Source organism: Sinocyclocheilus rhinocerous, unplaced genomic scaffold (genome assembly GCF_001515625.1).
Source record: "Sinocyclocheilus rhinocerous isolate Xijiao unplaced genomic scaffold, SAMN03320098_v1.1 scaffold2026, whole genome shotgun sequence".
Classification (NCBI taxonomy): domain Eukaryota; kingdom Metazoa; phylum Chordata; class Actinopteri; order Cypriniformes; family Cyprinidae; genus Sinocyclocheilus; species Sinocyclocheilus rhinocerous.
The window spans coordinates 462,280-476,038 of NW_015624871.1; the positions used below are offsets into that span (position 1 = coordinate 462,280).

Sequence of the window (13,759 nt, forward strand, 5' to 3'; positions counted from 1 at the left end):
AATTGATGGAAACAATTAGCATCTCAGTTGACCATAATAATACATGTCTATATATGACGCGGTATAGACAAATTGAGGCACATGACACACTGTATGTGTCACAGCTACAGCAACCTGATATTATAAGAGGACATGCAGCAGTTTAAAAGCAAAGGGGAAAAGAAGCTAATAGTTTGCACTTCTGCTCTGCCTTGAATGTACTTTTATTTCTTTAATATTCTGCATTTATTGTCTATTATTGATGTATTGCATTTATTGATTATTATTAGTTTAAATAGACAGCACCAGTAAGGAGTCTTTCAAAAATGTATCTAAATATTTTATTTCTAAGGACTGTGTCATAATGTTTTTAGACTTTAGTATATGTTCATTTTCATAGATTTTTTTTTAATCCACAGATAACCAAGATGAAGTTTCAGGCCATCTTTTCCATGGCTGGTCTTCTCAGCATTTGCACTTGTGCTCCTGTAAGTGTCCAATGATAAATAAATGTCTTCATCTGGAATCTATAGTAACAAATCTGTTTGTGTTTCTCAGATCTACCATCCTCAAATTGGAATAATTGCAAGTAACAGTAATGAGGTATGTTTCGTGTGCATTTTGTCATGAATTTTATACAAAATATTATATATTAAATTCTACCATTTAAAAGTTTAGGGTCAATAAGATGTTTTAAAAGTTTCTTTTGCTCACCAAGATTGCATTTACTTGATCAAAAACAAAGTAAAAGCAGTAATACTGCAAAATATTATTACAAATTAAAATAATGCTTTTCTATTTTAATATTTCAAAATATGATTTAAGGCTGTGGCAAAGCTGAATTTTCAGCATCATTACTCCAGTCTTCAGTGTCACATGATCCTTCAGAAATCATTCTAATATGCTGATTGGCTGACTTTTTTGGGATTCATTGATTAATAGAAAGTTTAAAATAAATCTTTTGATTAATTGTAAATGTCTTTACTGTCAAAAAATATGGTGTATAAACACATATATTAAATTACTAATCCCAAACTTTTGAATGGTAGTGTACATTTTTGTTTTCTGTAATGCTCATGTCTCTTTTTCCTTCTTTGTAGGTTTTGCGTATCAATGGACTCACTCTGGCAGGTGTGGGTTTGGGTCCAGCACAGGTAATTCAGCATCCAGTCATGTAAAAAAAACTAATATGAAGATAGCTTGAAGATTTGAGGGTAAAATCTGCCATAACGTAATTGCCTTGTATATGACAGAGAAATATAATTTCTTAACCTGAAACAAGGAATTAACTGTTATCTTAATATGGTGTTCTGTTGGTATGGTATGGTGCTCATAAGGGGCTCATTTAAATCTTTGCTTTCTTTCTCCTTAGGGAACTGCATTTTTCCCTCCCTTCCTAATTCGGCAGCAGCCCCCACAGGTGCTGAACTTCAACCCTGCGATGCAGGGACACTTCCTGCCCCCTCAAATAAACCAGCTGAACCCAGCACAGTTGCCCCCATTGCTGCAGGAGCAGCCTATACCTGGCATTGGTCCCAACAATGGCTTACCAACACAGAACCTTCCCCCGGTACAGACAGACAGGGAACATCGTGCACTCATGGATTTTTTGCTCCTTTTTTTTGTTCCACAAATTTTTTTTTTTTATTATTCTCACAAATTTTGTCTGGAGAGTAAAAAAAGTCATGTTTGTTTTTAGGGATTTCCATTCTTCCTGACTAATCTATATCCTCTGAGGAACACTCCTGTAAGGCTGATACCCAACCAGAACACTGGCCCAAGTATTCAAGGCTGGGACACGATGCAACCAATGCAGCCAGTGCAACCAATGCAACCAATGCAGCCAGTGCAACCAATGCAACCAATGCAACCAATACAACCAATCCAGGTATTGTAAAACCATTTTCCCTCACAGTTTCTTCTCCTTTCAATTGATTGACTAGGCAAAAATGTGATTTTTACAAAGAAAAATGGTTAAATGAAAAGTGTATTACCTCCAAGAAGGAAACAATGAAAATGCATTTTTGTTTGAAACATCTCAAAAATATTAAATATATTTAATATACTGAATACATAATTATTTTAATAAATAGTTAATAAATATTTAATATTAAATTATTAAATTTAATTACATGAATCACATTACTCTGATGTAGTCTTAAGGGGCTTGTATTTGTGTTTTCTTAGACATTTTACAGAGAATGTTTCCCATTTTTCAGAACAGGGGAAAGTCAGACCCGAAGGTAACGTCTGCTCCTGATTACCGTGGTGATCGGCCCGGTCCGGGAACTGGAGAGGTGTTTTCAGAAGCAATCTTTTGTTAACATGTTGTTAATAACCAAACCTGACAAAATATTGCTGGACAGAATAATTACTGTAGAATTTGTAGGCAGTTTGTTAACCAGCTCTGTCTCTGACAGGGGCATCCTGGGTTCCCATTGTTTGAGCCATAGGCTCAGAAGATTTCATTATTAAAAAGGTATTCAAATTTGTATATTATAATAGGATATCATACCAGTTAAATTATCAGTATGTAAATTTGTCGTTGGTTTTCCAGATATCCCACCATGGAGACCCCTCACAGGAGACATTTTTGTTCAACTTGGACATATGTTACCAAATAAATAATAGATGATCAATTTATTTTGTCTATAGTTATTATTTTTATTTTATTTTTTTATGTTGAAAATTGTCTTTTGTTCTACTGAAACTTGATTAGGAGCAGTGCTTTCTTGTATCAACAATTAAGAATAAATCACCCAACTTCAGTGACAAAATGATCAAAGTCACAGTGTTGATGCTAATAGTTTTAATGAGCAGATTCTCAAGAGTAATGATTAAAGCAGAAAATTCAGCAATCTGTGGTTGAGTGAACAACTATAAATAGGCATTAATTAGCAATAAAATAAAAAACGACATTATACATTGAAATTCTATGCTGAGTTATATAATAGCTGGATGTTCGTCTGTGGAAAAAGAAGAAGAGGTTATTTAAAGGCAAAGGTTTTCAATCAAACTGATTTTATTTATTGTGTGTACTGCAATCTGTCCTACCAATGTGGTTTTTGTATATGGTTCTTTCCTAGTTTGTCCTACGATCACTTTCAGACTCTGCCTGGAGAATCAGAGTCAAAAGCAATGTTGAAAGAATTAACGAACGAACGAACAAACAAACAAACAAACAAATAAATAAATACAAATAAGATAATCTAAAATATATATTCAAATAATTCAAAACCAGCTGTCATTCTTAACTTGAGAACCAAAATACTGACCTTTATGAATGCAGGGAGCTGCAAAGACAACCAGGACATTCAAAAGACCAAGAAAAAAAAAATACATTGAAACAAGAAAGAGAATACCGTTAGGTGAAAAATTATTCTAGGTACTGGCAGATATCTATAAAGTAACTGATGTGATATTAGTACATGGTCCTGATTACTTACAAGCTGTGTAATGCCATATTCAAATGAGATTCTTTGCTGTTGGGAACAAATATACAACAGATGGTTTTTATTTGATTTAATAAAAAGAAAAAAAAGAAATAGTGACCAGATATGCAAGGTCATTCAAATACTACAGATTAAGGTGATATGACTTACCGTTGCAGTTGGATTGTAGATGAGCTTCACATAAGGCTGTTAGATATAGAAAGTATATTTACAGAGTTTGATTTGGTAAACTGAATTTAAACGTTCTTTTAATGTTTTAATCTTTCTATTTATTTGATATTTTATCAAGCATGTTGAATGTTCATTATAGTGCCTGTTACCTGAGGGCCATAGAGGGAGAAACCCTGACCATACTAAAAGTGATAACAAATATTAATTTAAGTACACTACTAAGAAATCTTATGCAACTTATTTCACAATAATAAAACAAGTTTTATAATAAAAACAACTTTACCCCCAGTTCCTGAGGTTTATTCACTCCACCCTGTAAATAAGTCACAAATGGTATACATTTTTTCAACATGAAACATTACCATATCTAAAAGATCGAAGACTTTATTACCATTTTTGGTGACTGCATCTGTCCTTTGCCCTGGATGGAAAGAAGGATAAAACTTTATTGCTTTTTGTCTATTTAAATTATAACTATTATTATCTGTTCAATGCTTCAAATTAAACAAAGTATGAAATAAAATAGACATAATGTAAACTATTGCAAATGGAAAATGAATGGCAAAGTATTATCTTTACTTGGACTGTTTCATTCACTTACTTTTGGTAAGAGGAAGACATTCTCTCCCTGGAAACAAGGCAAACATTTATTCTGATTTTATCTTCTGTTTTAATAGTATTTTCTTGAAATACAGTATGTTTGGTTAATTAATGTCAGTTTCCCAAATTTAGTGGCATTACCTCCTTTAGATGGAAAGCACTAACATTCTGTTAAAGGGAGAACATATTTATGTTTATTTATTTTTGCTTTTTTGATATATTTACTCATCTCAAAATATTAAAGATTACTTTTATTTCTGGGTACAAAACAACAGCACCATAAGTTTCGCTCACCTGCAAAGTGACATTGTCAGCCTATGTTGATCCAAGTGAATAAAAATATTAACCACAGATTAGAAACTTCAAATGCATTCAGTTCATGACATTTACCTCTGGTTTCACAGACAAGGCTTAAGCCTAGTCCCAGACTAAAATGCATGTCTGGTCTGATTTAACTGAGAGAAACTTGCACTGACATATCTTAAAATATGTCTCATGTTTTGTCTCAATTTACTCATCTCAAAATATTAAAGATTACTTTTATTTCTGGGTACAAAACAACAGCACCATAAGTTTCGCTCACCTGCAAAGTGACATTGTCAGCCTATGTTGATCCAAGTGAATACAAATATTAACCACAGATTAGAAACTTCAAATGCATTCAGTTCATGACATTTACCTCTGGTTTCACAGACAAGGCTTAAGCCTAGTTCCAGACTAAAATGCATGTCTGGTCTGATTTAACTGAGAGAAACTTGCACTGACATATCTTAAAATATGTCTCATGTTTTGTCTCAAGATGCTCCTAATTGAACTATGGCCTCATCCTGGCTTAACCTAAGCCCTGTCTGTGAAACCAGGCCATAATGTCTTTGGTTGAATTATCAACATCTTACCTTGAAGATTGGTATGAACTGTCTGTTTTCCTAGAACATGAATCAAAATGAACTTATAAATCTATACACAATCAATAACAGCTTAATATAAAACATTGTTTATTCCATGAATGAATTTGTGCAAAGTGCATGTTAATATTAGCAATATGAGCTTACCATCATCTTGGGACTCAGGGGTTTTCCAAAGAGTGGATTCATTTGATTCTCTCTACCTCCATCTACTAGAGCTTGGGTTGGGTGCGTTGGCATCCTATCCAGCTGAAGGCATTTAACAAAATTAATAATTCATTTTCATATTTCAGCAAATATTCTGTTTTTCCACATTTATAATACTATCTCATTCTGTTTATCACAGGATCTGCAGTCTAACTTACTTTGTGAGATGGTCTACCAGCTCTGCCATTCTTCTGTGGTTTTCCGGCTCCTCCCCATCTATGCCATTGTCCACTCTTCTGTGTACCTTGGTTCAAAGTGAACCCTTGTCTAGTCAACTCAGACTCATCACCCTACAGCAGAAGATAAAACGAATGTTCATTGTACTGCATAGTGATTGCAAACATTGCAAAAAGTGCAAAAAATGTTACCCACTCTGTCTTCTCCATTTTGACCAGGGAACACTGGATCTTGTCCAAATGGAGAGCCATTATATGGATCTTGTGCATGTTGCTCAGGTCCATCTGGATACAATGGGCCCACTGGATCTGGCTGTAGTGAGTGTCAGTTGAAATATTTTGAACTAAAACTACCTTAAATAATTTTAGAGTTATACATAAAGTGAATGTAAAAAAAAAAACATACAAAAACTGGACGCCCAACATTCTTCTCCCATCTGGGTCTGATTGGAGTTCTGCCGCCTGGCTGAGGTACATTTACTCCTCCGTCTACTGGACCTGATAAATATTTCTCTCCATTCACTGGGCTAACATGATCCCAGCGGTCTCTGTCATTGGGCTAATAAAAAAAAAATCATCAATGCATTAAAAATGTATAAAACCTGCCTTGACAATACATATAAAACAGTGTGAAGCTCCACCATGATTCCAATAAACACTGATATACTGTATACCCAAAATATCTGTCAGAATGCTGCTACTCACTTGAGCCGCCACCGCAACACATGATAATGCCACTAGAAACCACATTGCTTCTTTAAAATAATATGTACAATTTTCAGCGATAAATTTAAGTTTGCCTTCTCAAAGTTTGTCCCTGTTTCCAGCCGTGTCACACTGGTCTTGCTTCTCTCTTTATAAAAGGTAGTTGTTGAGCAATTGTCACTGTTGTTGTGACTCTTTTGTTTTGACCAAGGACTAATCAATTGTCAGAGAAATTGTTAGTTACAACTAAAAATACTAATACAAAGCTGATGTCATTCAGGGTGGTTACAACATAACAATATGTTGTAGTTCATTCAAGCATATTATTTCACAACTTTTACAAAATTCTTGCTTCAAAGAGCTATATGTTGACTTTCCTATGATTCTTTCTGTATTGCAATATCAGTCAAACCGATTAAAGAAAGCCACAGAAGAATATCGTGTAGGAGGGATTGTACCGATTGCTAAACTAATTTGTTGTCTCAAGCTCACCTAATGTTGTAGGATTCTCCCAGTGAATTTAGCAACAGCAGGCAGCAATTTAGGCATCAACATAACAGAGAGGTGTGGTATCTATTGCTGTATTTAAATCCTCAGGCTGTTCAAATTATTATACTATTTCGAGGCATCAGAGCAATAAATATTCTTCCTAAGAATATTATTTCTTTTCCTTTGGAGAATCATGAAGACAGTAATTTTATTTGCATGTTTTCTTGGTCTGTCTTTGGCATTGCAGGTATGTTTCAAAAGCTATTCTTTTGCATTTTACTCAGTTGCATATAAATAATGTGACAATGTTTTTTTTTTTATTGCAATTAGGCTGAAGTTCACCAGCGTGCGGTTCGCTCATTATCCAGCTCGGATTCTGATGAGGTAAGTCAAAGAATGTAATCCAGAGTTAAACTGTAAAATTCAATATAATGTATCTGTCATAATGTCTCTTATCAGATTGGAGCTTTTTTTCTGAATCTGCGTCAGCCTTTCCAGGTTCTCAACTCAGACCAGCTCTTTCAGCTGCTGATGGCCTTTTACTCTAGAACTGTCCTAACTCCAGCCCCCGCCCCAGTGCCAGCGCCACCCGCTGCCCCATCCACCGCCCCAACCCCGGTGCCAACCCGCGCACCTATCACAGCACGCTAAGGCCTGCTCCTTTGTTGAGATAAATTACACTTTTCAGTTTACATGCGGCTGTCTAAATAATGATTAGTAGTGCTCTAATAGCCAGTGATATTAGTCTACATTTGAAACAGAAAAATAAAACAAATTATTAGAAATACAAAAGCAAATCAGCTTTCTCTGGACACCCTGGAACATTAGAATTATTACTACACAAGTACAGTTATATGTGAGTTAAATAAATTGTCCAAAGATCCATTTGTTGTTGTTCTCAGTGTATTTCGGCAGTTTGTTACCATTAAAACAATTTTGCTTTCATCAGTTTTACTGTGTGTGATTCAGTATTTTGGATGTACGAAGTTTTAATTTATGAATACAATACATTTCACATGCCAGACTTTATAGCACCCATGGAAATAATGCAATACAAATCGTAAAAAGGGAATAGTACAATAAATGTGTATTTATAGAAATAAAGTAACAAATAATTAACAAACAAATATGTAACCTAATAAATAAGAATTAAGGATTTATATAAGCAATAAGAATAAAGAGAGGAGTAAAGAAGAAGCCAAATCAAATGAGTGAAAAATATGAGTGATGGTGTCTAACAAATACAAACCTTTTTAGGTTTGGTTTAAAAGGTTAGCAAACTTAGATAAACAAAGATGTTCTGGCATTCTGACACCATATTATTTCATTTATTATGATTTACTTGATTGACAATGACTGAAATAATCTGGCAACAACTGGAAAATTATTATGTGTTGTTGTTATTGATGACAAAAGCTGAAGAGATTTTGAATTGTGGCTCATTATACGACACACACACTGTATTGGCAAAGCTCATGTTGGAATGTGCTGAAATCAACATTTGAAGACATCTGCCAGTAGTTAATACAATTTAACACAAATAAATCATTAATTCTGTATTTTCTATTTTTTTTAATGCTATGATTGCTACACTCACTACCCCTAAATCCACCATAACTCAACACACAACACTATTTAAAATATATAATAAACCTAAGAAGAAAAAAAAATATATGTATCTGTTAGACTAGAGAAACATCACATTACATAAAATCCCCTCTTTATTAGGTTGCTTATCAACACAGATATTTTTGTTTTTTTAAGAGCTGGTATCAACAACATAATCCTTCATGCTAAAGATATTTTTCCCATATTTCATCTAAGTTCACACAGGCTCTTTTGTTTTTTAAATAACATAATCATGCTTATATTTGTCACAATCATGGCAAGTCAACTCCATTAATGTAAAGATCTTTTCTCCTGATTTTTTTAAGTATTCCAATTCCTTTTGGCATTCTATATATTTTTGATGATATCTAGAATGACACAGATATTAGGAAAGTTATAATTTATTATCAACGAATCCCAGTCACATCCAGCCCTAAGGTGTGCCTTAATCTTTTGTTTTGTTTATGTGTTGCATAAACTCAGTATGTTTACAATTAATATACCATAAGAGAGACAACCATGTGACTCATTTCCCTATTTCCCAATTGTTGAGTAAAGCCCATCTTGCTAAATACTAAGCGTTACATTTTTTTTTCAAACATGTCACTGTGTTACTTCTGCTGATTGGCCAGTTGCATGTCAATAATGTATATATAAAGCATTTATCACTGCTGTATTGATGTCACACAGACAAGTCGCTCATATATTTGGCATAAAGGTAAGAAGCAAAGGTAGACTAAATTAAGAGCATTTATATTTATATTTGGTCATTTAGAAGACATTTGTCTCCAATGTGACTTACACACTTTCTCTATTAGATCAGAGCTGCTCTTCCTGAGAACCATGAAATCTTTCCTGATCGTTGCTTGTGTCTTTGGACTCTGCTGTGCCGTGCTAGTGAGTTTCATTCCCTTTATATTGCAAATGCATGTGATGTTTTACTCATTTTTACCACCACACTGTTCTGTAATGTAATCTATAACAATGGAAATGAAGTGATGATGGTGATGAAGATGCAAAATGTATTTTCCTTTGTAGGCAGAGGATGGAGAACTTCGAGAGAAGCGCTCATCAAGCCGTTCCTCAGAGGCAAATTCTCTTTGATTTTTGCCATTGCATAAAATCCTTGAATCAATGAATTTATCATGTTTTAGGCTACATTCTGAACATGTCATACATGTTTGTCTTCATTTTGAAATCTGTTTTATATAGACTCTTTTCAATAGAAATCTTACATGCTCTTCTACTGATATTTCTACAGAGACAACCTGGAGGCTTCTTCAACCCATACCCATTTCAGCGTCCCTATCCCTATCCGTACTTTCCCCCGTACCAGCCTCAGCTTCTGCCTCAGCCTCTGCCTCCAAACAACAATGCTCTCCTCAGCCTCTTGCCATTCATCTTAGCACAGCTGGCATCCACTACCCCTGCTCCTGCACCGGCCCCTGCCCCAGCACCTGCCCCGGCTCCGGCCCCTGCTCCTGCCCCAGCTCCTGCTCCTGCTCCTGGTGGGCGATAAGACACCAGTTAAAACTGAGCATGTGTCTGATTGACTTGATACTCTTGTTATATCTTAAAACAAATAAACTTAGTATCATTGAATCATACATTTGTGTTTGTGTGATTCTTTCTCTTTTAAATGTATAGGAAAATGTACAGTTTATCAGATTTTTTTGTGTATTATAATAGTGAGTATTATTATACAAAAAGTATACAAAAGTTTAAAATGATATAACAGGTGCTAGTCTTCTAATCTGATTTGAGCCGCGTTCCAAGTACCAGGAACTCTCTGGGTCTCTGACAGACTGTTAGTATTTCAGGGACTCTTTCTGCAGTTGATAGCGACAACTTATTGACTTTTGTTCAGGAACGAAACAAGTTATTAGTGAATCATTGAATCATTTACAAAACAGATTTGTTCAAAAGCACCGAATCATTCAGTAACAAAATGCCACTGCTATGTGTAACAACGGGTCTTCTGTGGCTCTGTTTAGAGCTGTTTTCATTGATGGAGCAAAAACAGACAATGTGACTGGCAGTATTGTGTCTAAAATGTAATTCCTGTTTATTTAACTGTTATATAAGGAATGCTTGTCACTCCAGTAACTTCTCAGAAATGGTTGCTTGTTCAGAAACATTCTTGAATTCTAATGGAGACTTGGACATTTCTTGAACTTACTGTTGTTTAAAAGCATTGATGTAGCCTAAACATTTAGAAATGTTAAAGTGTAGGTCTATCACACTCGCGAGAGTGAGTTAACATGGATCAGTGTAAGTTGTTTTTGAGAAGTTATTCAAGGTGACAAGGCAGAATGTTTCTTTTTTTAATCATTAAAATGTATGTACTTTTGTCTGAATTAAAAAGTACATACTTATGCAGAGGTGCATGCAAGTTTTGGGACATTTTGAGAATTGGTACATATTAGGCCTACTATCACATCATAAATTGCTTCTTGAAATCAACAGACTGCTTTTTCGCTTTTCCACTTAAACCAAACTTGTTAACATAAACTCCTCATAAATTTTATGTATGCAATTCCTCCAACCATATTGGAGAGAGAAGTATGTCTATCTGCCTGTCTTTCATGGAGAATTAGTTAATGGCCAAACATATGTGATTTCCTGTTGTGCTGTTTGTATCTTTATATCTTTAGAAAGATAACATAAATAACTTACACGAAAAAATAAATGTGTTCATGTTTGTAGTTCTGAAGTGAAATATCACAAATATTCCTCCACAGTGCAAGGGACACAATAAACACTCATAAAGACACTTGTTTCGTTCATGAGTGAATCAACTTTTTTGAAAGAATAATTTGAATGAATGATTCAGTGACTCTTCTACTTGATTCAGTGACTCCCGAAGTAACAATTTAACGTAACTGAAAATGTTTTTGGCACTTTTGGTTGGTCTCATGTATTATAACAGTCATAACAAGCACACTTTATGTGCATTTACCTTTTAATTAGAAAGCATAAAACAATGTATGATTAAATGATGCAAAGTTTATTTTTTTAAGAGACCAAGAACAAGAGTATCAAGTCAATCAGGCGCATGCTCCGCTTTAGCTGGTGTCTTATCTCCCACCAGGAGCAGGAGATGAATGGCAAGAGGTTGAATTGGGCATTGGTGTTTGGAGGCTGATTCAATCTGTTTTAAAACAATACAGCTCCAATCTGATCATTAAGAGAAATAACAACAGACACTGTCATAAAAGCAATTAAGACAACATATTGATAAGTGAAAAGATCTTTGCCAAATAGTGATAGATAGCAGTAGCCTCTTTCAGCAGGATAATGCACCCTGCCACACTGCAGGTATGAATTTTGCCAATGCAAAATTCATAAATTCGTAAGTATGAATTTCGCCAGTACATTTATTCAAAAACCTTTACATATGACACAATTTTCCATTTAATTATTTAGTAAACTTAGTTAACTTGTTACAGTTTGGCAACTTGGCGTTTAGCGTCCCTGTATTAGGGCACCTAGTAAAATTAATTTACCACCCTCTCTTTCAGTTCTCTTCTTCTTGGCTTTAGGTACAGAGAGATAGACTTTACTTGTCTTGCAGTAAAACTACGATTATCAGAGATTAGCTAATCCTCTGTAGCAATGTGTCCAGGAAGTTTTTAAGATGTTCCTAAGATGTCACAATTGCACAAACTGCAGTAAACTTTTGGGGATTTGGGGGATTTTAAGGATTACAACTTGACTAAATATTGTAATGTCCTTAAGGTTTGTGTGCACAATGAGTAAAAAAGTAACATGCCAAAAACTCTTTGATGAGTCCATTCGAGTGCATTTGCTGGACTGGGATAAATCTTAGTGTATTCACATTTCTTTCAGAACATCAAGAAGACTTGTGGGACTGTAAGTATGAATAAATTTAAATATACTTCACTGTTTTTGTTACTTCAAGTTGATGTTTTCTGTTTTCCTCATGAAAGACTGTTTTCCTTTCTTTCCAGACTGAGGCAAGCTGTGACACTTTTTACTCCAGTGAATGTTTAACTATAACACATATATTAACTTAAGCTTATTTTATTTCAGCTAGCATTTCAGCTTAGAATGTTGCTATGGTTTTTCATCTTATTGTACTAAAATAACTAAATAATAATAATAATAATAATAAAACTGTGGACATATTAAGAAAAGAAGAAGAAGAAGAAAAAAAAGACAAAACACAACAGAATTACTAAATCTTTTCCTAAAATTAAGATGAAAATACCAGAAACCAGAAAACAAAAAATAAAAAATAAATCAAAATATTAAGAAAAACTATAATAGTTTCTCAACAATACTAAAATAACCCAGCAGATAACCAGAAAATATTATAAGTTATTCACATTTAAACATTTCAAACACATTTCTTACAACTTTTATAATAATGTGACAATTTGCCCCAGTCTGACATGAAACGTTAAAAATACCCTTGTTTTCATTAAATAGTTGTTCATTTTATTATATACTTGATTGAATGTACTTTAAGCTAGTGTGGTTTTAAAGTATAGCTTACACTACAGATATAAGAAAAAATATACTTTTGGAGTTTTACTTCGGATATTGAAATATCAATATATTACTTTTTATTACAATACAATACAATATTACAATAAAAATTACTTTTTGGCATTTACTGTCTGCATTTTTAAATCTTGTTCTCACGCACTTTTTTTCTTCTCATGAGTGACTCCATGTGGCTAACTATGGTACTTGCATGTGGAACAAGTTGCAGTCTTTAAATCAAGTGTTTATCTGTCTTGATAAATTGGTTTATGAGTGTGCAGTTAAAATGCTTAGTCTGTTAAATATCAGTATTACTGAACTGCCATTATTAATGAGCTCAATGTGCTTTTAGATGATCTGTTCTTTTCTCCCTAAATAAGGTTAAAACGGTACCACCCTAAAATGAACAGTCTCATATGAACAGACCATGCTGTGGTTCATTCCCTCTGGAGCTGTAAGTAAATGTTATTTTTGAATGATGCTTCTACTCTCATAGTAGTTTATATCACATCTTATAATTCGGATGTGATGTAAATGAGCAGCCCTGCTCATTTAAGCCTTTAGAATGGAATCAAACAACATTGTATGATACTTTATTAAATGTCAATGATTACAATATGGTGAACTCATGTCATGTTTATTTCCTCACAGCTGTGCCACTGTTATAAACCCTGGAGCTCCTCTGGCAGTGATGAGGTAAACTCCCAGTTGAAAAAAACCTTTGTGTAATTTTGCAAAAATACACAATGTTATACTGTTTATGATATCTTTGCTCTAGAGGATCTATGGGCCCCATTTTCCTGGATGTCACTATAACCATGTGAGGCCTGGACCTCTGTTCCCATTTATGTGGTCCCTGCTACTGCTTCATCCAGTCCCTGCCCCTGCCCCTGCCCCTGCCCCTGCCCCCACTCCGATTCCAGCCCCAGCCCCAGCTCCCACAGCCACACCCAGCCCC

At 34.5% G+C, this 13,759-nt stretch overlaps 2 protein-coding genes across 2 annotated transcripts; both read left to right on the forward strand.

Moving 5' to 3' along the window:
• The first annotated feature begins 407 nt into the window (after positions 1–407).
• Positions 408–2,432, forward strand: LOC107746942 (amelogenin-like). Its single transcript, XM_016561300.1, has 7 exons — positions 408–467; positions 538–582; positions 1,080–1,133; positions 1,352–1,549; positions 1,679–1,867; positions 2,199–2,276; positions 2,400–2,432. Exons 1-7 carry the CDS (start codon positions 408–410, stop codon positions 2,430–2,432), a joined length of 657 nt encoding a protein of 218 aa, XP_016416786.1.
• A 6,703-nt stretch (positions 2,433–9,135) lies between these two features.
• LOC107746949 (cyclin-dependent kinase inhibitor 1C-like) lies at positions 9,136–9,811 on the forward strand. Its single transcript, XM_016561311.1, has 3 exons — positions 9,136–9,189; positions 9,331–9,381; positions 9,554–9,811. The coding sequence occupies exons 1-3, from the start codon at positions 9,136–9,138 to the stop codon at positions 9,809–9,811; spliced, it is 363 nt and encodes a 120-aa protein (XP_016416797.1).
• The last annotated feature ends 3,948 nt before the right edge of the window (positions 9,812–13,759 follow it).